Genomic DNA, 23,381 nt, shown 5'->3' with positions numbered 1-23,381 from the left:
CATTCATTAAAACTCTCAGGGCCTCCTCTGGAGCCAACACACAAAAAACAATCCTGGAGGTGTGTATATGCCGAGAAAGAAGGTAAGCGGAGCCAGCGGGTGCTGAGGAAAGAGCGCTAAATCCCTAGCGAGCCCAGGGGAATGATGAGATCCCTGCCTCAGGCCCCAGCCTCCTGGCTCACCACTGCCCAGCCTGTTCCCCAAAGCGATACCTTTCTCAGGGTTGGGGTCTTGCCCTGGAGAGTCCCCATCTGCCCCTGTGGCTGCCACCCCGGCCATGGCCCCCCCTGCTCAGAGCCCTGGAAGGCTGTCCCCAGGAGCTGCTCCCCTCCCCTCCCTCTCTCCCAGGCTCTCTGACTTCTGGCTGAGGGCAGACACCAGCAGATATGGGTGCGGCAGGGAGAGAGGTCAGGATGTAGATCCTCCGGGCCCTCTCCCTGCCCAGGTGCCCAGGTGCAGTTTGGCAAAGGCTACAGAAGCCCTCGGCCAACCCCGCCTGCCAGGCGTCCCCCCCCCAGACTGCAGATCTAAAGGTTGGGGTTACAGCTCCCTCCCCTCCCCCCTCACAGCTCCCACCTGCAGGTCTCAGTGCTTCACCACCCCTTGCCCGTTCAACCCTGCTGCACCTTGTAAACAGTTCCTCCCCGATCAGTCTTCACTCACCTCTTCTCAGCGCGCCATCTTGTTTTTCTCAGAAGCAGATTCCAAAGAGACCCCGAGTTCTGCCCTTGAGCAGACTGGGAAGAGCGTTAAAGGCCCTCCCATCTGGCCTCCCGCGCCCTCCTGAACTCTCCGGTGTCGCAGTTCCCCTTCCATGGAGAGCAGGACAGCCCGGCTGCTAAAGAACAAGCCTGCTGGAGAAGCAGTGTGGGCCTCTCCGAACACAACACCCCGTCCTCCTTGCCTCCTCCTCAGGGCTCAGCTCCACTCCTCTGGTGGGGGAGGGGGGAGCCATCTCTCAAGTTGGGGTGGGGGCTATTATAATTAGGATCGATGGCACCACACTGCTCTCCCCTGTGTTCCCCTTGTGACCTCATCACGTCCACTCTTAGCACCCCGCATGCTTCCTCCCCAGATCCTGGCGAGCAAAGTATCTATTTAAAATAGGCTGTACCTGTTCACACACCACACACACACACATTCACATACACTTTCACACATGTCCACACACACTTGTTCACATGTCTGTCTATACACATACACAAAGGCAGAGTCCACATTTGAAAAACACACCAAACCCTCACTTTTACCCTAGGCTTCAGTAAGGCCACTGTTTCTTAGAGCCAGCCGTCCCCAAGAACATACATTCCTGAGCCAGTGTGCCTCACCTAAGGCAGGGACAGAGGGACACAGCAGAGCCAGCATTTCGTAGAATCTCAAAACCGATCAACAGAAAAGCCCACTGAGGTCCATGAGCCCAGCGTGATCCAAGTGTTCCAGCAAACATGATTCACTGAGATGCTCAGTAAAAAATGAAATTCTGCGATCCAGGAAGTTTGGGAAACACAGCACACCACGTCATCCCCTCTTGGAGAATCACACTCTCCACTGGCAGAGCCAACTGCTCCAAGCCCTGAAGGAAAGGTACCTTTTAAAGGGCACTTAACTCGGCATTTCATCAGCTAGGTGATGTAGGTGGATAGACAGACAGACAGACCCAGAGAGAAAGATTCTGTAGTTACGTAAACGCCACAGAACACACTTTTAAATAACATGGATCCAGACCAACCATTTTCATTCCATAAATGAAGAAATGGAGGCTCAGAAAGGGCTTTGCCCAAGGTCATGCCACCGGTAAAAGGCAAAGCTGGCACTGGAACCCAGGCCTCCTAACATGCAGGTCCAGGCTCTTTCCAACAGGCCTTCTTTCCTTTTTTGTTTAACTCTAAACCCCAGGATTTCTGACAATCAAAGAGATCGATGCTGCCTTCAGAATAAACGCTGGTGTTTGTGATCGCACTCAGACTTCGCAGGGCTTCCCTCGCAGGCCTGCCCTCTGCTGAGGAAGGTGCCCTTTCCTGCATCCCAGGCTCCAGGCCCACTGAGGCGATGGCAGAGCCCAGGGCAGAGGCCTGCAGGTGAGGGGGAGAGTGAGCCTGGCTCTGGGCACCTGGATCCGGCTACTCTGCTTGAACTGGGGAGGTAGGCCTCCTGATGGGTGTCCCCAGGTGGGCACATTTGCCAGCCCCGCCTCCCCCCAGGGAAAGCTGAGGCCTGACTTAGGCCTTGGGGCACCGCCTAGGCCTGTCACTGCTTCCATGAGGTTTGGCTGCTACAACCAGAGCTGCCTTCCCAGCCCCTCTCCCTCAGCCAGAGTCCTGAGTTCCCAGCCACAGCGACCTCTCCCGCACTGCACGCTCACGGCACAGATAGATGCCCATTACCCTCGGTGGACACCCAGCCCCACCCCCACCCCGCCACAGCATATCCTGTCTTCCCAGGCAGCCTTAATGCCTCCTGGGCGCAGGGCAGGCCCTCATCTCTGCTGACTCCCCAGGGACAAGTGCTGGGATCTGCAGGGCACACTCGTGAATGGAACAGTGCCTCCAGGGTGCTTGGGGTTGATAGCAAGATGGAATTCCTGGTGAAGATCAGCAGCTTCAGACAGACAGAGAGTCATGGGGCGGAGCGGGCTCGGGGGACCCCAGGAAGCCACAGAACCAGTCTGCTTCTCTGCGTCTCTGTTCCCCTGACAGCAAAATATGGGAATTATGTGGGAGACGCCTCTGGCTCTAAGACTCTGATTCCATTCTCAAATCATAGGAGAAAGCCTCAGCCGCTTCATTACTCTCTCCTCCAGCCCTTTGGCACAGAGGAAATTGAACAAGGTCTTGCAGGCAGGACGGTGTGCTTGTGGCCGGGCTGCCCGTCCCCCAACTCAGGGTGCCTTATGCCAGTGAATCTGACAAGACACACTTTGGACCCAAAAGCCAGTGGCTTTTGATACCCTGACCAAAGTCACACAAAATGGAAGATTCCACCACAAAGACAGGCCCAGATAATCAGGATCGGGTGTGGACAGGAAGCTGGAGGGCAACAGTCTCACCTGCTGATCTTTCAGCCGAAGTACCCTCCCCACCCCAGATCTTTGCAACTGTAGCGTGAGCCCTCGGGAGTGAGCACTGGTGCTCCCAGCATCCTAGCCTGGGCTCTGGCCCTCTCTCCCCTGCTCTCCCCAGGCCCCGTTCATCTCTGAGGCCTTTCTGCTGCTGGAATGCAGGGAGAGGGGAAATTGACACTAGAGGCTTGCCCTCTGTGGCACGAGTGCCCACACTTCTCCCTTTCCCAGGGAGCAGGGCCTCTGGGGATGAAGGCAAGACAAACGCTTCCCTGAAGGCAGCAGAGCAGAGAGTTAACAGCAAGCAGTGTTTGCATCTGCGGCTGCGTCTGGGATGCACAGCCCAGGTCCTGCAGTCCTGCCAGGCTGGCCTATTGTCTGGCACTGTTTGCCTTTGGGGCAATGGGTGCCTTGAGCCGGAAGGGAGAAAGAGGCCTCAGTAGGGGTGGGGAGCAGGGCACGGCACCACACCAGGCAGCCTTGGTGCCAACGGTCATGGCTTGTGAAGCTCGGGGCAAGGGTCACTGGAGCCAAGTGCCTGCCCACCGTCCTGTCTTCAGGCTTTGATGACCCTGATGATTGTGGACACCTTCCCACCTCCCACAAAACCCCTCAGAACCATGTTTTTCCTTCTCCCAGGCCCCTCAAAGCCCAGATCACCTCTCAGGGCTCTGAGCCCTCCCACCCCTGCACACAGACCCTGGCCCCCACCGAAGAAGTTAATACTATAGAGATGTATGGGTACTGCCCTGGGGGAAGAGCTGGAGGAGAGCGGAAGACCTGCTCCAGGGCATCCAGGGCCGGTCTGCATGTGCGTTGTAGGTGGCTGGCCTTGCAAACCTGTCTTTCCCCAAACCGAGACCTGTCCTTGTGATTGCCCCTTAAACCCAGCCCTCCATCAGCGCTGACTGCACCTACCCAAGGACGACTCCACTCTCGGTCAGCTGCTTCCTACTGCATGTGCCCCAGAGCTGTGGGACCCCGAGCAAGTCACTTCCTCTCAGAAGACGAGGGGTTGGATTCCAGATCTCTACAGACCTTTCCAGCTTCAAAGTGCCATTATCTTAACCACACGGTTAAGACAGACCGTCTAGACCCTCCTAGACATCAGGACTGGAACTCGTTTGTACCACACGTGGTGCATATACCATACTATGGGCGTATACCACCTGTTGCGTATTATCACACTGTAGGGTGTGATTGATGCACATTTTGGAGTATACGGCACACTTTGTGGATGTACCATACTTTGGCAGATACACACACTTTGAGGGGTAACCCACTTTAGGGTATAAAATATTTTGCAGTATGTACTTACTTTATGTATATTTACACACTGAGGACGTATTCCATGCTCTGTGGGTATAGTACACCTTGTGTAGAGACCTCACTGCTGTGAGCAATCTGCAAAGTGTTATTGATGTAAGCCTGACAAGGCTCTGGTGTGAAGAGTAAAGACCCTGGAACCTCATCGTGCATTCCCACCGCTTGCTGTTAACCTTGAGCAAACCACTTGCCCTCTGAGACTCAGTTTCTTCACCTGTTAAGTGGGGATCATAACAATACCTACCTCATAGGTTTGGGGGAAAATTAAATGAAGCAAGAGCTTCTAACAGACTCAACATTGTGTCCAGCACAGGAGAAACACTTGGTAAATGGCAGCTTTGTTATTGCTTGCATTTTTAAAGGGGTTTTATAATGCATATGTATTTTTTTAATTTCAAATATATATAAAATCAGATGGTCCTCAAGTCTTAACACTTTTGAAAACTCAGATAACAGACAATTTAATTCATATTTATTTCACATTTGCTCTGTAAACTTTTTATTAAAAAAAAATCCGCTGACATTAGTTTTTCTTTAGTGAAATAAGAGTGCAGGCCTGAAAGAGTCTTTGTCTAAAACATGTGGAAACTTGAATGTAAACAAGGTCTCTGCCCTCCTCCCTAAACTCTGGGAGCTCAGCAATGACTTGAGCTCAACCAGAAAAAAAGGGAGGAAAAATGGACAACACTTTGATACGTAAGAGCTCTTGGGGCAGGAACTGTACAGTCTGGCAGGCCCATTTGTCTTTTCAAACTGTTTACCTTGGGCAAATTGTATCAGGTTTGCTTCTTCCACATAATTTCCACTTCTCTGTGTCTAAAAACAGCAGGTAAAAGATTTCGCACAGTCAGCACTTTGGGGGAGTGAGGAGTGCACATACATAAAAGATGGAAACATACATATACTTCAAGCAGTGGCCCCAGAGGAAAGGAGGGAGGGGACACTGGAAAGAGGTTTTAAAGTGAGGTACGGGGGCGAAGAATGCATCAGAGGATAATGGCTTTATACACAGGGCTGCTGCAAGGCAGAGTTTCATTTACTTCTTTCTTGGTCCATCATTGTAATATTTACATAGGAAAAGGCAATTATGCTGTTAGGCACAGGGGGAAAAGTGGACAGAAATCTTTCCCCCCTCAGGAAATCTCAAAGCAGGTCCAGTCCCAAGGGACAGTCACCAGCTGCTGGTGAAAAGGACACAGAGGGAGGTAATGACAGTAGAAAAGGGATCGAATTGCAAAGAGGCTTGCCCTGAACTAGACACCATCGTCTGCCTGGAGGGCATCTCCAACAGCCAGGATTCCGACCTCAAAAGCCAAAAGATATTGGGGACCACCCCCCAACCCCCATGTACTATCAAAAATAGTGTGTGTTTACAGGGGGTGGATGGGAGGGCGAGCAGGGCTGCCCTGAGCGTTTGTTTAAAAATAGAGTTGGGGGAGGGGAGAGCAATTAGCCAGGGCTGGGAAACCCCCATCCATTAACCTTTTGTGAGCCATGCCCGCTGGGATCAACTGCTTGCTCTGAACTGCCATGAGAACTGGACCTTGGGAGGTGAAAATACCTTTAGGAAACAATACTGCTTTGGGGAGGCCCAAGAATCCAGGCAGATCGCTCCGCGTGAGGAGCGGTCCAGACAGCAATTGGGGACCCTCCCCCTTGTCAGGACTTTCTCTGGTAGGGGAGTACAGATGCCGGCGGGACGCCCGCAGAGCAACCCTCGGGCCAGGAAACTCAGAATAGGCTGGACCCCGGCTTCGGGGTGCTGGGGCTGCATAAACGCGCCCCTCGATCCCAGCTGCCTGCGGTGGGCGCGAGTCTGTTCGCGCGGCGCGGACTCCGCGCTCACACGATGCGCTTTCTGTCCCCTCGGCAGAGGATCTTCTTGAAGGCGCGGCGGAAGTCGTGATTGAAGATGGTGTAGATGACCGGGTTCAGCGAGCTGTTGCAGTAGCCGAACCAGAAGAAGAACTTGAAGAGCGTGCGCGGCACGGAGCAGCCGACGGCCGTGAGCGTGTAGGTGAAGAAGAAGGGGAACCAGCACACCACGAACACCCCGATGACCACCGCCAGCACGAAGGTGAAGCGCTTCTCCCGGTTCTGCCGCCCGCGCCAGCGCGACGCCTTGGCGCCCCCGCCGCGCTCCTCCCCGGGCCCGGCCGCGGGCACCCCCGACCCCGTCGCCGCCGTCGACACTGGTCCGCGCCGCGGTAGGCTGTCCCCGGGCTTCACCTGGCTCGCCCGGGTCTTGCCCTTGGCCCGGGGGCCGCGCTCGGACCTGCGGGGCCCCGGGGGCCGCTCGGCGTGCTCAGACGACGAGCTCTCCTCCAGGTCCAGCGCGTCTGCGTCGCGCGGCCCCGCCGGCGCGGGCTCCCCCGGGGCACCGTTGAGCTGGACGGGCAGCGGCTCGGCTTCGGCGCCCACGGGGCCAACGCCACGCTCTGGGCCCAGGCCGTTGGGCCTGCGCTCAGCGCCCCCCGGCAGCGCGGCGGCGGCCTCGGGACCCCGGCGGCTGGGAGGCACGCGGGTGCGGCGCTTGGCGATCTGGTAGATGCGAACATAGACCAGGATCATGATGAGGCAGGGTGCGAAGAAAGAGCCGATGCAGGACGAGATGACATACCACTTCTGGTCGTTGATCTCGCAGCGCGGCTCGGCCGGCTGCTGGCCACTGCCGCGTTTCTTCTTCTCGAAGGAGATGAGCGGCGGAAAGGAGATGACGGCCGAGATAACCCACACGGTGAAGATGATGGCCTTGATGCGACGTGGCGTGCGCTTCAGGTTGTATTCGATGGCCTGGGAGATGGACCAGTAACGATCCAGGCTGATGGCACACAGGTGCACAATGGACGACGTGCAGAAGAGCACGTCGAGTGCCAGGTAGATCTCACACCACGCCTTGCCGAAATACCAGTAGCCCATGACCTCGTTGGCCAGCGAGAAAGGGATGACAAGCGTGGCCACCAGGATGTCGGCCGAGGCCAGAGACACCAGGAAGAGGTTCTGGGGCGCCTTGAGCGCGCGGCTTGTGAACACGGCAATGATGACAAGCACGTTTCCGAACACAGTGAACAGCATGAGCAGGCCGGCCAGGCACACCAGCGTCAGCGTCACCTGCAGGGAGTAGGGGGTGGCCCGGGCGCCGGCCCCCGGCGCCTCGGTCCCGTTCCAGCTTGCGTTGCCCGCGTCCGGCTGCAGGGAGCCCATGGGCGCAAAGCTGCCCTCGGCCAGCGGCTGCTCCTGGCGGAACATGAACGCGGGTGCCCGCTCGCCTGGGCCTGCTGCCAGCTGCCTTCCGGCCCGGCGCCCGTGGGTCCTCCTCTTCCTCCTGCGCCCCGCTCGCCCCGCCGCGCCTCACATGGGGAAGGGGCCTCAAGGAGGCCGGCCCGAGCTGGGGGATCGCTAGCGGACCATGGGCCGGGCTCCTGCCAACCGCGCCCCGCCCGTGCGTCGGGCGCTCTGGGTCGGCGCCTTCTTGCTCCCAGCTCCTAAACAGAGCCAAGTTTTATTTCTAAGCGGCGGGAGAGAGTAGGTCGAGCCGATGGGGAAAGAAGAGATTTATTCTTGAAGAAAGGAGAACAAAAATCGTCGGTGTCCTGATGACTCGGAAGGATGACAGGAAATTAAATATATCTCTATCTATATCTTTGACTCGAGCCTGAGCGAAAGCAAGAGGTCTTACCGTGTGCGGGGCCCGCCCCAACCCCGGGAGGCAGCCGAGGGGTGCTGATGCTGGCTTGGGGTCCTATGTCTGTCTCTTTACATCCCCGAAGCAATTACCGACTCTCTCGCTTCCCCTAGACGCGGCGGGGCCGGTGGGGCCCGAGCTGGGGCCAGAGTGCGGACTCTGCCGCCTCTCGGAGAGCCGCGGGACTTCCAAAGTTGCGTGCCCTGCTGGGGCTGGGGCGCAGCGCGCGGAGCTTGGGGGCGGCGGCGGCGGCAGGGTGAGGGGTGTCGGGGCCGCATGAAGGCACCCCCGTCCTCAGGCGGGCCGGGGCAGGTGGGCGATCGGCTCCAGGAGCCGCGGCAGAGGTAGAGGGGTCTCCTGGGCGTCGGCCCTGCGAGCTTTGGGCGCTGAGCGCGACCGGACTGGTCGGGGTCCGAGGGCAGCGTGAGTTGGGGCAGCAGCGCAGGGCTGAGGGGAGAAGGTGCAGGGGGTGGCCGGGCGGCGGCGCGCCGGCTGCTGGGCGTCTGCACCGAAGCCGGAGCCGCTGCTTCTCCGCGGCGCTCGCGGTGGGCTGGTTTTATAGCCCCAGGATCAAGCCCGCGTTGCCGAGCAGCCGGCGTCAGCCCCCACGTGGGAAACCGACCCTCCCCGCCCCTTGCGCCTCCCCTCCTCGGGTCTGGAGCCCGCGTCCCGCGCGGGACCCACTGGAGCCTTGCCCCCTTGGCGAGACGAGCCCTTTGGCCAGGGAGGGAGGGGTTACCCTAAGCGAGGGATTTAAAGAGCTTGCCCAGGGAGTGCGGAGAGGTCCCCCCTGGGAATTCGCCGAGCATCTCCAGGCCGGCCGAGCATCGCATCCAGCACCTGGGAGTGTCCATATCGGGTTGAGTGGGACCCGGGAGGAAAGCGTTTTGGGGACCCCCAGCCGAATGAGGAGAAGCAACCACCGGTAAGGGTCGCATCCGGAGCAGCCTCGCCCTGGACCGGGCTGCTCTCGTCCGCAAGTGCTCCCGGCGGCGGGATGAGTGGAGCTGGTGATAGAGGAAGGCACAGGTTCGGATCCAACCCCTGGGGCTCAATGGGAGGCACCCCGTGAGGAGCGGGCCCCGTCAGAGGTCAGAGCTCTGCCTTGGGGAGAGGCGGCCACATGTGGTCCCAGCCACAGAACTGTCTGAGGGATCAGGGAGGCCCGGGGTGCGAACCTCACCGGCTGGACAGCGGTGAGGAGGGGTCGTGGAGGCGGAAGCGGCGCTCGCTGGCAGAGCGAGGGCGCACTGACACCTGCCGGCCGCTCGGTGTCACCGCTGTGAAGCTACTCGCCGGTGCCGGGAGCCTTCTACCGCTCCTGCAGTCCTTTGCCTACAAGCACCTTCTCCCATCTCAGGGCAAGTTTTTTTTTTGTTTTTTGTTTTTTGTTTTTTTTTGCCCAAGCTCAGGAAAGGAGAACCCAGATTTTTTAAATAGCACTTTGTCGTGTTGCAGAAATCTTCCTAAAGCATACCCTCCCACCGGCGGGAGTAAGGTTTCATCTGATAAAGCCACATCAGGAAGGGTTCTGCAGGCATCAGAGCCCAGAACTGTCATCCCACCCTGGACCCGCACAGGCCAGCCCACCCTTCCCGCAGACCCCAGAGGCCTGATCCTGCCTGGCTCGTTGCTCAGTTCTGGTCTGCTCTGAATTATTGTCTTTGTTGAGGCCAGAAAGCTAGACTCCACATCCCCATTTCGGATGCACACACATTATCTTTCAGTAAGGGGAGGGTGGTGGCCAAGAGAAGAGAGAGTATTTTCCATGTTCTGTCTGCTAGGAATAGCATGGAGTTGGGGGGGGGGTGAATGCAGTTTTCCTCCGTGTACTAGATATCCTGTGATAGATTTGCACGGTTGCCAGAGTACCAGCTTGTATTGTGCTATCTGTACTTTCCAAATAAATAGCAGGCAGTTTAGGGGTAAGGCCCTGGAGGATAGGAACTGTCAGCAGGAGAGAGGTTAGAACTAAAGAAAAATTGTCTTATTTAAAGACCCACTAAACCGAAATACTTTATGTAGTCAACTAAGCTGGAAATTGGATTGAACAGACTGCCTCTCTGCCCAGTAAGGTTCAGTCTCAGGGGCTGAGGACTAAATGAAAGACCTTGGGCATCACCTGCAACCGCAGCTGAGCTCTGCAGCCCCCACCCGTGATACAGGCCAGAGATACAGTGACTGATGCTTTTGCTCTTGATGTAGATAGTCCTGAAGTCTGCACTTCTCAAAGTACTTCCCGGGTGTTCCATGTGACTTCAGTGCCTGTATCTCCCAATCTTTGCTCCAGTGGGATGATCTCCTCTTCTAGCCTTAATTCTGAGGAGTCTTTTATAACCCCCTTTTCTGGAGCATCTAAAGAAAATTTCCTCCATCTGTTGAGTCCATTATTTCCCATCTTCTAACCAAGTCTCAGCTCTGTGTCTCTTGGCAGGGAGCAGAGACCTTGCAGTAGGCTCAGTTGGAAATGTGGTTACACTTATCTTTGTGCGGCAACCAGGAGCCCCAAACCTCAAGTGTATAAATGCTAAGAGAGACAAACATCAAAGCCCGTGGCAGTCTGCGGTTCACCGTGTTGCTCACAGACCTTAGGGGCTGAGTTCTGAGAGGCCATCGCCTCCCATCACCACTCCAGCTGCGAGCATACATCTCTCCTTTCCCATCTCATTTCAGAAGCAAAGAGGGAAATGAAAACAGAGGCCAGGGTGCTTTTCTTTCTTGGAATCTCTGCTGCTGGCCTGTGTATGACACCTCTTGTCACATTTTCTAAACGCTTCCCAAACAGCCAGTCGATTTCTTAATTCCTGGGTTTGGAGTCGTTTCTCCTAAAATGGAAAAACAGGCCTTCCAAGGAGCTAGGATCCCTGAGACCAATACACAACAATTATTGATGACAACAATAGCTGCCTTTGGTTAAGTGCCTAGTGCACGCTATGTTCAGAGCTACACGCAGAGCCCTTTTAGATGCAGTTCTTCCTCTTAACACATGTGCCTTATCACCAAGGGTTCTGCCTCCTTAGTTTGACCCACAGGGTCAGTATCTCTGAGATTTAAAAAGCTATGTGGATGCCATTATCGTTTTTTGTTTTTGTTTTTGTTTTTGTTTTTTGCTAGAAGACTTAATCCTGTGCTTGCTGAGTGAAACAGCATTGAGCAGAGAGATATTCACAAAGACAATAATTCTTAGCCAGGCCTGTATATCAGCATTGCCTGGGAAGGTGAAATACACTTACCAGGGCTCCACCAGGGTAATTATGATTCATCAGGTCTGCAATGGTTTGTAGAGCATGTAACTTTAACAGAGCTCCTTGGAGATGCTAATATGTGCACTCAGTTACGACTCACTGCTCTAAAGCAGTAAATCTTAGTAGGAGCAGGAGTGGTGAGCAGGTACCTTTGTGGGGGTGGGTGTCCAAATGACCTGGGGACTTTTATCAAGCCAACCTGAGCTACCAAGAATGGGCCCCAGATTGACAATAATGCCCTGATTCTCCTGGGACAGCCAGGATGGTGTCACAGCCCTCCAGGGACCTGGGGCATAACAACAGTTGAGAGCCACTGTAAATACAGGGGTTGGCTTTCTTGGCCTGAGGAGAAGTCACCTCTGGACACACAAATGGGGGTCCACTATGATTTCTACTATTAATAAACCCTAGAGAGGATCTGAATAGACATTTTCCAAAGAAAACTTACAAATGGCCAATGGGCACATTAAAAGATGCTTAATATTGCTAATCATCAGGGAAATGCAAATCAAAACCACAGGGAGATATCATGTCACACCTGTCAGAATGGCTGTCATCAAAAAGATCATTAATAAGTGTTGGTGAGCGTGTGGAAAAAAGGGAACACTTGTAAACTGTTGGTGGGACTATAAATTGGTGTGGCCACTGTGGAAAACAGTATGGAGACTCCTCAAGATTAAAAATAGAACCACCATATGATCCAGCAGTTCCACTCTTGGTTATATATCCAAAGAAAATGAAAACACTTATTAGAAAAGATATATGCACCCCTATGTTCATTACAGCATTATTTACAATAGTCAAGATATGGAAGCAACCTAAGTGCCCATCAGTAGGTAAGCAGATACAGAAAATGTGGTATGTATACAGAGTGGAACATTACACAGCTATAAAAAAGAATGGAATCTTGCTATCTGTGACAGCATGTAGGACCCTGAAGGTATTGTGCTGAGTAAAATAAGTCAGAGAAAAAAAATACTGTATCATTTTGCATATAAGTGGACTAAAAAAAAACATGGATAAACATAAAATAGAAACAGCGTTACAGATACAGAGAACAAACAGGTGGTTGCCAGAGAGGAGGGGATTGGGGGGAAGAGAGATATGGGTGAGGGAGATTAAGAGGTACAAAATTCCAAAATAAATGAGTCATGAGCATGAAATGTATAGTGTGGAAAATATAGTTAAAACTTTATAGTTAGTAACTATATATTACATGGTAACTAGACTTATCATGATGATCATTTTGAAATGTTTAGAAATATCAAATCACTATGTTGTGTAACAGGAACTACCTAGTGTTGTAGGTCAAATATACTTCAAATCAAACTCATAGAAAAAGAGATCAGATTTTTGGTTACGAGAGGCCAAGGGTTGGGGTTGGGGGGATTGGATGACAACAGTCAAGAGGTACAAACTTCCAGTTATAAGATAAACAGGTACTAAGGGTGTAATGTACAACATGATCAATATAATTAACACTGCTGTATGTTATATATGAAGGTCACTAAGAGAATAAATCTGTGGTATATATGAAAGCTGTTAAGAGAGTAAGTCGTAAAAGTTCTTATCATAGGAAAATTTTTTTCTGTTTAATTTGTATCTGTATTTAATTTTACATCTAGTTTTGAGATGACAGATGTTCACCAAACTTAGTGTGATAATCATTTCATGAGATATGTGACTCAAGTTATTATACTGTACACCTTAAACTCACATAGTGTTATATGTCAATTATATCTCAATAAAACCAGATAAATAAATAAATGCTATTCATTAGCACTGACCCCATGCCAGGTACAAAGCTGAGCAGTTTATATACTCTATTTTATATAATTCTCAAAACAACTCTATAATGTAGATGTTATTATTACCTGCCCTTACAGATGGGGAAAACAAGGCTCAGAGAGGCCAAGCAGATAGCCCAGTTAATAAGGAGCAGGGTCGGATCTGGACCTCATGTTTCCCGAGTACAAGCCCAGTGAGCTTTCTAACTCCTTTCTGTGGACCTCGCCCTTCACCACACTGACAAAGGGGAGCTTGTAAGGGAGAGTGCCATCGAGTTAGCCAAGCCTCCCTACTTCCCAGTCCTCCCAGTCCATCTGTGGCTACTACAGCAGGACAGAACAGGGCAAGGTGTGTTCATCTTCCACTTCTGACGTCTGCTGGTTTGAAGGAAACATCAGGCACCCTGCACAAGGCTGAATACTTCCCAGTGACCTACCTGATGGAGAGCCAGTGTTACACCACTTGCTGTGCAGCCACGGACCGGCTGGCCTCCCCCGTGGCAGAATCAGCCACTTTCTTTGATGGGACCCACACATATTTCCTCCAGAGCATGTGTGAACCTATCACCCTAGCTTACCTGTTCATTTGTACCATGGTCTAGCAGGGGGGAAAGACTGTCCTGTTTATCTTTGCATTCCCAGAGCATGTCTAAAACAGACTTTTTAAAAATCAAATTCCTGGAACCGATTCCTTGGAGATTCAACGGGACTAAGGAAGGACCTAGGCATTCACTTGTATTTTTTAACAAATACCTGAGTAATTCAAAAAATACCAAAACGTAAGACGTGTTGCCATAGATATCTGATAAGTGTTTGTGGGATGAATAGATACTACTTACAATTAAGTTACCCAAAAGTAAAGAGGCCCAGAAGGTGGCTAAATTTCAAAATCAGGATTTAGTTAACCAGTTCTAGGATATAGGTATAGGATTCTTTCTTTCTGTCTGTCTGTCTGTCTGTCTATCTTATCTATCTACCTATCTATCTAATTTTTCCTGAAAGGAACATGTAAATAGTGGGAGATATTCTATTTATAACTATCAGCCAGACAGTTTACCAACAAATTAAAGCTGCTTAAGCTAAATAATGTTTATCCTGGAATTACACGTGTAATTAAAATGTCAGGGAACACCAAAATGCTCCTAGACTTCATCTAAAAAGAGCAGAACTGGGGAGGAAGTGGTATTAACAGCTTATTTATTTATTTTGGAGACTTGACTAAGAAAAAACTCCAAGCCCCATTAGCTTGGACTCCTAGGCTGTGATATAACCTTCACAAATAGAACTTCAGACACACACACACACACACACACACACAGGCACAGGCACCATACTCAAATACACACCCTCACCCTCACCCTCACCTGTCTGAACATGATGAGCAGGTGGGGAACACAATGTTCCCACTGCCGCCCATGCCACGGGCACAGCTGGAGCCAAATGCTGCAGTAAACTACAAACATCTGTCAAGTCTCTGCATTGCTGACATGGGGGTAAGCGGGGGAGCAGTCGCCAGAAAAAAGGTCTGTTGCTTCCTCTGAGCTATTGTTTAATTCCTTCACTTTCTTGTTACCAGTGCAGGAGCCCTTTGCAATCACATTGTTATTGAAGGCGAATGTAAGCCGAAAGAAAAGCATCACCTCCCAGAGTGTTATTGGAAGGAGCTGCCTTATTTACCACCCTACGTGTTTCTCGCCCCTGACTGCCAGATCATTCCTGCTAGTCCCACAAAAACAAGTATGAAGTCTCACCGCTGCCTTCGTCTCCTTTTTAAGGTGCTAGCCCATCCTGCCTCCTCCTGGAAGATGAAGCCAGATGTTCTGCCCCTGCAAGGGCCTCTGGCCAAGATGGAAAAGACAGCCGTCTGTGCCAGGATCTACTCTACCTTCAGGACGCCAAGAAAGGCTGGGCTCCCGTCTGGCTCTTTGCTGCTTCCTGATCCTGCAGGTGTATTTGTGTTGCCACTGAAACAAGACTGCTGAGGGCTGTGCGCACACATGAAACTTACCATCATCTCCTGAGTCTTCCCAGTCAGTCCTCACAAATAAGGGCCCTTTCCCACCTCATCCAGGTATTTTATCTTGCCTACTTTGTCCAGAAGCATAAGGAAAAGCACACCTTGAATCAGTTTTGGGGAGTGATGGCTATTTGTTCTCAGGAACAACAGGTGAGCTAGAGCCACTGGCCCTCGGGTATAAAGGAGATATTTGTCACCAACACTAATAACTTTAAAACCAACATTCATTAACCTAGGTAGGTAAGGCGAATCACCCTTAACATTTACCCAAAGAAACCATGGAGACCCCATGCCTGAAACATACCACACACACACACACACACACACAAACACACACACACACGGTTTAAAAGGTGATCTGGTCATTCTGCTCCCTGGAAATGATTTGTTTCCATTTGCCCTAGTTAATGACACCAGCAAAGCACAAGCTCTTCCCTCCTAAAGAGGCCCCTGCCTGCAGGTTCTGGCAGGTATTAGAGTGAAGTCATTAGGAATCCGGGCTTTGTAAGATAAACCTGGGCTCTGGTCCTGCTTCTAGTCACTTAATAACTGTATTAACTTACTTAACCTTCTGGACCTTGGTTTTCTCATATGGAAATGGGGAAAATAGTAGCAAGCACCTCATGCATGCTCTTCAGTGAATATTAAATGAACGAATACATGGAAAATACATAACAGAGTGTTTGGTATTTGATAGGTGCTTAACATATTAAGTATATTTGTTTATTTGGCAAAACTTTCTTCTTTATTAATCTGATTCTTCCTCAGACAGATGCAAAATGATCATACAATCTACCCATCTTAAAGTTTCATTGTTAATTATTAAATTAGCATAGAATGAAGAATTAAAACCAAAATAAACATAGGAAAATATTACTATAATGGGTTTTAACAAATATTTATTACATTTGTGTGTGTGTGAATGGCAAGGGAGGGGGTGGAAGTCCCTTGCCCTGAGACTACATCAAATTAAAAAGCGTCTGCATACCAAGGGAACCGTCAACAAAAAGAAAAGGTAACTTACCAAATGGGAGAATATATCTGATAAGGGGTTAGTATCCAAAATATATAAAGAACTTATACAAATCAATCACAAAAAATATGAACAATCCACTTTTTTAAATGGGCAGAGTATCTAAACAGACATTTTTCCAAAGAAGACATACAGATGGCCAACAGGTACAACAAAAGGTGTTCAATATCACTAATCATCAGGGAAGCAAAACTCAAAACCACAATGAGATGTCACCTCACACCTGTTTGAATGGCTATTATCAAAAAGACAAGGAAGGAGACCCTTGCCCACTGTTGAAGGGAATGTAAATTGGTGCTGCTATTATGGAAAACAGTATGGAGGTTCCTCAAAAAATTAAAAATAGAACTATCATATGATCCAGCAATTCCACTTCTGGGTAAAATACTAACTCAAAAAGATATAGGCACCCTCATGTTCATTGCAGCATTATTTATAATAGCCAAGATATGGAAACTACCTGTGTCCATCAGGAGATCAATGGATAAAGGAAATGTGATGTAAACATACAATGGAATACCACTCAGCCATAAAAAATAAAGAAATTTTGCCATTTGTGGCAATGTGAATGGACCCTTAGAGCATTATGCTAAGTGAAATACATCAAAGATAAATAAATACTATATGATCTCACTTATACATGTGGAATCTAAAAAAAACAAAAAGTCCATAAATACAGAAAACAGACTGGTGGTTGCCAGAGATGGGGGATAAGGGGTGAGCAAAATGGGTGAAGGGCAAAGGGTACAAATTTCCAGTTATAAAATAAATAAATCATGAGGATGTGACATATAGCATGGTGACTATAGTCAATAATACTGTGTTGCATATCTGAAAGTCACTAGGAGAGTAAATCTTAAAAGTCCTTATCACAAGAGAAAAAATTCGTTAACTATGTATGGTGATGGATGTTAGCTAGACTTATTGTAGTGATCACTTCACAATATGTACAAATATCAAATCATTATGTTGTACACCTGAAACTGATATGTTATATGTCAATTTATGCCTTACTAATAAATGAATAAATGAATGAAGAATGAAATAAATTAAACCCAAGACAAAGAAGGAAAAATAAAAACAGAAAACTATGTAGAAAAATCAATAAAACAAAAAGCTGGTTCTTTGAAGAGATCCTTAAAATTGATCAGTCTCTAACCAAAACAACCAGTGATACAACACGCAAGGATACCTACTGGCTGCAAAGAGTCAGGGCAAGTTCATTGACCTCTTAATGGTCGATCTTTCACTCCTCAGCCTGTTGCTGTTGAAAGACAAATTTTCAACTGAGGCTGAATAAAGCATGAAGACAAAGTAATTGTAGCACAATATTTCTAAGCTAGTGGAAATTCTTAAAACCTTTAGGCCAAAGAAACATCATCATAAGGTGATGTTAGGCTAAAGGAGGCAGAAGTAAGTTTCCTGGCTATACCTTAAAGAGATGTCTGGCAAGTACTAAAAAGACTTTCACCTTGCCAGACTTTAAATATTTTGGTTTCTAATAAGAAATAAATGAAAATTATTTTTTCATCTAGCTAGTTTTTTGTGTATATGTCAATCACCAAATAGCTATTTTTGTAACAAAAACTACTTAAAATAATTTCAAACTTACAAAAAACATAAGAATAATGGTACAAAGATTCGTATGCCCTTTACTCAGATTCACCCTTCTTAAAGATTTTATACCATTTGCTTTATTATATATTTTCTATGTACGTATGTATGTATGTGTGTCTCAAACACACACACACAAATATTATACAATATTACTTTTCAGAACTATCTAAGTTACAAATATCTTGGCACTTCACCTCGAGATACTTGTGTTTATTTTCTAAGCATAGAAATGTTCTTTTACAGAATCACAGGAGTTGTCTTCAGTTGGTACATTACCAATCTACCTTTGTATTTCAATTTTGTCGATTGACCCAACAGCATTTTTTATCCAATACAGAAGTCAGTCTAGGATGATGTATTACACGTACTTGTTATGTCTTTATGTAGCGTGGATTACTTTCTACAGCCTTTGTCTTTTTATAACCTTGACATTTTTGAAGAACAGGGTTTTGTTTTGTCTTTTAATAGAAGATTCCTCACTTTGGGTCTGTCTGATGTTTCCTCTTGGTTATACATTTCCAACAGTTTATGTGGTACTGTACTATATGTGACATTGTGTCCATCTTAGTATATCACATCCAGAGTAACATCATATCCGTCTGCCCCTCACTGGTGATGTTAATTTTGAATACCCAGCCAAAGTGTTTATTGGATTTCTTTTTTATAGTTACAATTTTCCCCCTTGTGACAAATAAGCAATCTGTGGGGACCCATCTTATGGTCATGCAAATGTCCTGCTCATCAAAATTCCCCCCTAGATTTATCATCCATTGATATTTGCTTGAACCAATTTTTACTACGATGATTGCAAAATTATTTTCTCAGCACCGCCTCTTCATTTACCACATACTACAAGACTCACTTATTCCCTATTTATGTATCACTGATATGGATTACCAACTTCCTACTTTTTCATAATTTATAACTAATTACTGCTCTTATTTATTTTGGTGTCCAAATGCTCCCTTCAATTTGAATTAGTTTCCTCTGGATATATGCTCAGAAGTGGGATTGCTGGATCACAGGGTAAGTCTATTTACAGTTTTTTAAGGAATCTCCATACTGTTTTCCATAATGGCTGCACCAAACTGCATTCCCACCAACAGTGTAGGAGGGTTCCCTTTTCTCCACTCCTTCTCCAGCACTTATCATTTGTGGACTTTTTAATGATGGCCATTCTGAGCAGTGTGAGGTGATACCTCATTGAGTTTTGATTTGCATTTCTCTGATAATTAGCTATATTGAACATTTTTTCATGTGCCTATTGGCCATTTGTATGTCTTCATACACATAACCCTCTCAGACTTCAGACACTACTACAAAGCTATAGTAATCAAAACAGCATGGTATCTACACAAAAACAGACACACAGATCAATGGATCAGAATAGAGAGCCCAGAAATAAACCCACACACCTATGGTCAAGCAATCTGTGACAAAGGAGGCAAGTATATAAAATGGAGAAAAGACAGTCTCTTCAACAAGTGGTGTTGGGAAAGCTGGACAGCTGCATGTAAATCAATGAAATTAGAACACTCCCTCACACCATACATAAAAATAAACTCAAAATGGCTTAAAGACTTAAACATAAGACAAGACACTGTAAACCTCCTAGAAGAAAACATAGGCAAAACATTCTCTGACATAAATCTTAGCAATGTTCTGCTAGGGCGGTCTACCGAGGCAATAGAAATAGAAGCAAAAATAAATAAACAGGACCTAATTAAACTTATAAGCTTTTGAACAGCAAAGGAAACCATAAATAAAATGAAAAGACAACCTACGAAATGGGAGAGAAAATATTTGCAAGTGATGTTACTGACTAGGGGTTAACTTCTAAAATATACAAACAGCTCATACAATAACAAAAAAACAGACAACCCAATCCAAAAATGGGCAGAAGACCTAAACAAACATCTCTCCAATGTAGAATTGCATATTTTAAAGAGCTGGTGTTTACTACATGGTATTCAAATGTGCTAGAAAAGCTGGAGAAATGTAATCTCAATGAAGTGTGTGTGTGTGTGTGTGTGTGTGTGTGTGTGTGTATACATAGAAACTGAAAAAAGTAAACCCTAATAATCAGACATCCATCTACAATAACACCCAATTAATGTGTCAAGCCTAATTTTGTCCTGGGAAAAGTAACAGAATAAGTTCTTACTGTACAAAGGCACAAGACTAGAAAAATTTCTCTTTTAGTTTTCAACTGCAATCTGAATAAATTAGGAGTTACTTAGAATTCTTGACTGTACCGTGTTCTTTTGAAGTTGACATCAAAGGCCTAAATGTGTAGATTATTACTTGCATCTACACTGGTGTTCATAGAAGAAAATAAATCACCAAACATTTTGGGGAAAAGTGGTAATCATTCCAAATCCAGGCTCATCCATAACTCTGCATAATAATATTTTATTCTCTATACACATTCTCTCTAGCAGTACTTTTTAAAAAGGCAATCAATGTACACAGTTGCCTCAGGATGGCCTTTATTAAGTAGTAACAAGAGGTGCTCTGGCAGAAAAATTGAACTCTGAATGAGATTGGCTATTCTTAATTTTTTTTCAAGTAGATTATTCAAATAGGTGTGAAGTCCATTAGATTGTAATCTCCTCTGTGGCAAAAATTTGTGACTGTAGTGTGCGTCTGACAAGAAAACATTTATGATAAACATTGTTTTCCACCAAGAAATAGTGCTAGTTAAAGACATGGAATCTAAAATAAAATTCAACAAAAATAACAACCCTCCAGATCAAGGAAAACCAGTGAACTTCTTTACAAATCAGTCACCCGCTTGAGTTGAAACACATAAAATTCCCTTCATTTATGTTTCCACCATTGTGCTTTGTCTCTCTCACATTCATATATATGTACTCACATACATGTATTATATATCTTTACAGTTCAGAAATTCCCCAACACTGAACATTAAAACCCCTTAAGGAATAAATTACATTAAAATTAGGTTTTCTAATTTTCAAAGTTAGAGATAAACAAATCCCCTAAAACAAAACCCTCCAACCATTCAGACTCTTACTCAGATTCTGTCAACAGCTAAATTCAAAGTAATTATAGTTATTCAATGAAGTGAAATCTTTAAAAATATTTGGATATTCACAATACCTAATTTTGAAGGTAATATTTATAACATATACTCTCATTAGACAATTATTGTACTTGTAATTTAAAGAACTTATCCAGTTTTTTAAAATCTCAGTAAAGAATAGTTTGAGTTGATAGTCTAATCACTTTAAAAAGCCAATAAATCAATCACTTAAACTTAATCTAAATATTCTTATATTTTATAATGGTACTTTTCTCAAGTCGGATTTTTTTTTGCATAGATTTTAGAATTGTGTCCCTTCAAAATACAGACCCTTCTCCTCCTGTGTCTGATTTTTCCCAGCAGGGCTAAGATCATAAAAATCTAGTTCTTTAGCTAGACCAGATAAGCCAGTCTTTATCAAAGATGAATAAAAAATCAATATATATATTTGGCCAGTTATCTCAAACTTAATTTATTCCACAAGATAATTTAACTACAAAGTAAATAAAGGGTTAAACAGGAAAAAATGAAGGGAGAGAGACCACAATAAACCAGTTGATCGAATACTTAGAATATGGAAAAGAGCAAACAATAAAAATTTTTTTAATCAAGAAAAACAGGTTAAATCTTTAGGTGACATTTCTAGAGAAGAATTTTAAAAATCAAATTTAAATAATAATGTAAGAATCATGTAAGATTATTGGAAAAACCATTAAGAGCTGCTCTTAACATTTCTCATTTGGTGCCCTCCACCCAGTCCTTTGGGAAAATAAAGTTACACACAGCCCCAACCTGAAGAACAAGCACTTAGTGTAATCTCTGTCTCAGCTTCAGAGCTGAAAACTAATCATGGAGAAAGAGCAGCTATAAACTAGAATGACTTCCAAAAGAATTTTCTGTGACAGAAATGTTCTGTATCTGCACTAGTATAACAGCCACTAGCCACATATGGTTATTAAGAACTTGCTATGTGACTAATGTGATTGAGGAATTAAAGTTACATTTTCGTTTAATTTTTATTAATCTAAATAATCTCACGTGACTAGTTAGCAGCAACTATTTTGGATGGTGCAGAGTCCTAGAAAAATAGGCACAGAAAGTAAAATGGAATGGAAGCAGAATACACTGAGGGATTAGAAAATACTGAACTCAATGAAATTGACTATTCTATTTTCAAAACACCATATTCCTTATTTCCTTCACGATGCTACTACAGCCACTTAGGCTTCTATCTATGCAAAAGTTAAATGCTGGAATTCATCAGTATTCCATCCTCTTCCCATTCTATATAATCTCCCTAGGAAATTTTTACTTCAATTACCATCTATACACCAGACCATCTGTTTTCAGGCTAACTTCTAAGCACCAGACTTACGTATCTAGTTGCTCACTCCACATCTCCACTTAACATCCCACAGGTACTAGAACACATCTTCCCCTTACACCCAAACTAAAAAACGTGTTCCTCCTACAAGTTTCCATGGTTTAGTAAATACTTCCAGATACTTAAGCCACAATCCTGGACATAACCTTTGATTCTCTCACTCACTGTTCCCAACCAATCATCAAGGCTTACTAATTCTTCCTCCTACAACTCTCTAAAATGTTTCTTTCTTTACATCCCCAATGCTACAATCCCAAAGCTACCGTTGTCTCTCACCCGATTACTCCAACAGCCACCTATCTGGCTACTTGACCATTAGTTTTGATTCCCTTCAATCCATTCTTCTCAAGGTTGCCAGAGTGACTTTTTAAATATACATATCAAAGAATGTTAAAAGGAAAGATGATTAACAATCACATTGTGCGCTGGACTAATAGTTGTTACCTTCCCTGGTAAGTTTTCTTCAGCCAGTTAAATAGTTCCATGGGGTAAGGTCTATTTTACTGTCATAGCTTTGTTCTCACGAACATTTAAAAACACAACTTAATGTTCTTTATTAGCCAATATTACAACTTTTCTTTTTCTAGGAATCCTGCACTTACTTTCTACCTTTAGTTACCAAGACATCTTAAACAGCAGAGCAGACTTTCTTATAAAAGGTTACAAAACAAAAGGCATTTTCTTCATGAAGGCTCAGAGAATGGGGGAATTACCCCTAATAATTCAATGTCTCTATTATAGGACAGTCTTCATTATAGGATTATTTGTTATACACTCAAATTGTTAAAAAAGAAACCTATAGTTTGAGATTTTATAGTCAGCATGAATAATACAAATAACTATATTAAAGGTCACTACCGACCATATAAAATATTTTGTTGCATGTTTTGTGCATCTATTTTTGTACACCTTATGGAATGCTATTTGCTGTTTTACTTAGTTTTCCAGAAGATTAAATAGTAATCATTTCCCTCAGTTCCACATTTCAGTGGTTCAATGACACTGCAAAGATTAATTTCATGTCCAACTTTAGTTACACATAGGATTGGAACTTTTTAAAAAATTCAGTGGCAAAACATTTAAGAATACATTATTTATACTGAATACTACAGAATGACTGAAATTAAGGTTATTTTTATATAGCCAAAATAATCAACACTATAATTCAGGTTAAATGTGCATT

General features: G+C 46.1%; 2 protein-coding genes across 2 annotated transcripts; one reads left to right on the top strand and one right to left on the bottom strand.

Moving 5' to 3' along the window:
* Window positions 1-4,834: 4,834 nt before the first annotated feature.
* Window positions 4,835-7,633, bottom strand: ADRA2A (adrenoceptor alpha 2A). The gene has a single exon (XM_072971875.1). The coding sequence runs from the start codon at window positions 7,631-7,633 to the stop codon at window positions 6,227-6,229; it is 1,407 nt and encodes a 468-aa protein (XP_072827976.1). The 3' UTR covers window positions 4,835-6,226.
* A 160-nt stretch (window positions 7,634-7,793) lies between these two features.
* On the top strand, window positions 7,794-15,910 carry LOC140699920 (uncharacterized). The gene is made up of 3 exons (XM_072972404.1): window positions 7,794-7,899; window positions 8,331-8,994; window positions 14,877-15,910. The coding sequence occupies exons 1-3, from the start codon at window positions 7,794-7,796 to the stop codon at window positions 14,881-14,883; spliced, it is 777 nt and encodes a 258-aa protein (XP_072828505.1). The 3' UTR covers window positions 14,884-15,910.
* The last annotated feature ends 7,471 nt before the right edge of the window (window positions 15,911-23,381 follow it).

Source organism: Vicugna pacos, chromosome 11, assembly GCF_048564905.1.
Source record: "Vicugna pacos chromosome 11, VicPac4, whole genome shotgun sequence".
Classification (NCBI taxonomy): Eukaryota; Metazoa; Chordata; class Mammalia; order Artiodactyla; family Camelidae; genus Vicugna; species Vicugna pacos.
The sequence above is the reverse complement of the archived record's forward strand: the minus strand, read 5'-3'. Positions and strand labels throughout refer to the sequence as shown.

What these genes read in the sequence shown, in the direction of transcription:
- LOC140699920 (XM_072972404.1), top strand. Translation starts at nt 7,794, where the DNA reads ATGGGCCGGGCTCCTGCCAACCGCGCCCCGCCCGTGCGTCGGGCGCTC. An exon ending in CCAAGTTTTATTTCTAAGCG is followed by an intron (nt 7,900 to 8,330) that starts GCGGGAGAGAGT and finishes CGGCAGGGTGAG; the next exon opens with GGGTGTCGGGGCCGCATGAA.
- ADRA2A (XM_072971875.1), bottom strand. Translation starts at nt 7,633, where the DNA reads ATGTTCCGCCAGGAGCAGCCGCTGGCCGAGGGCAGCTTTGCGCCCATG.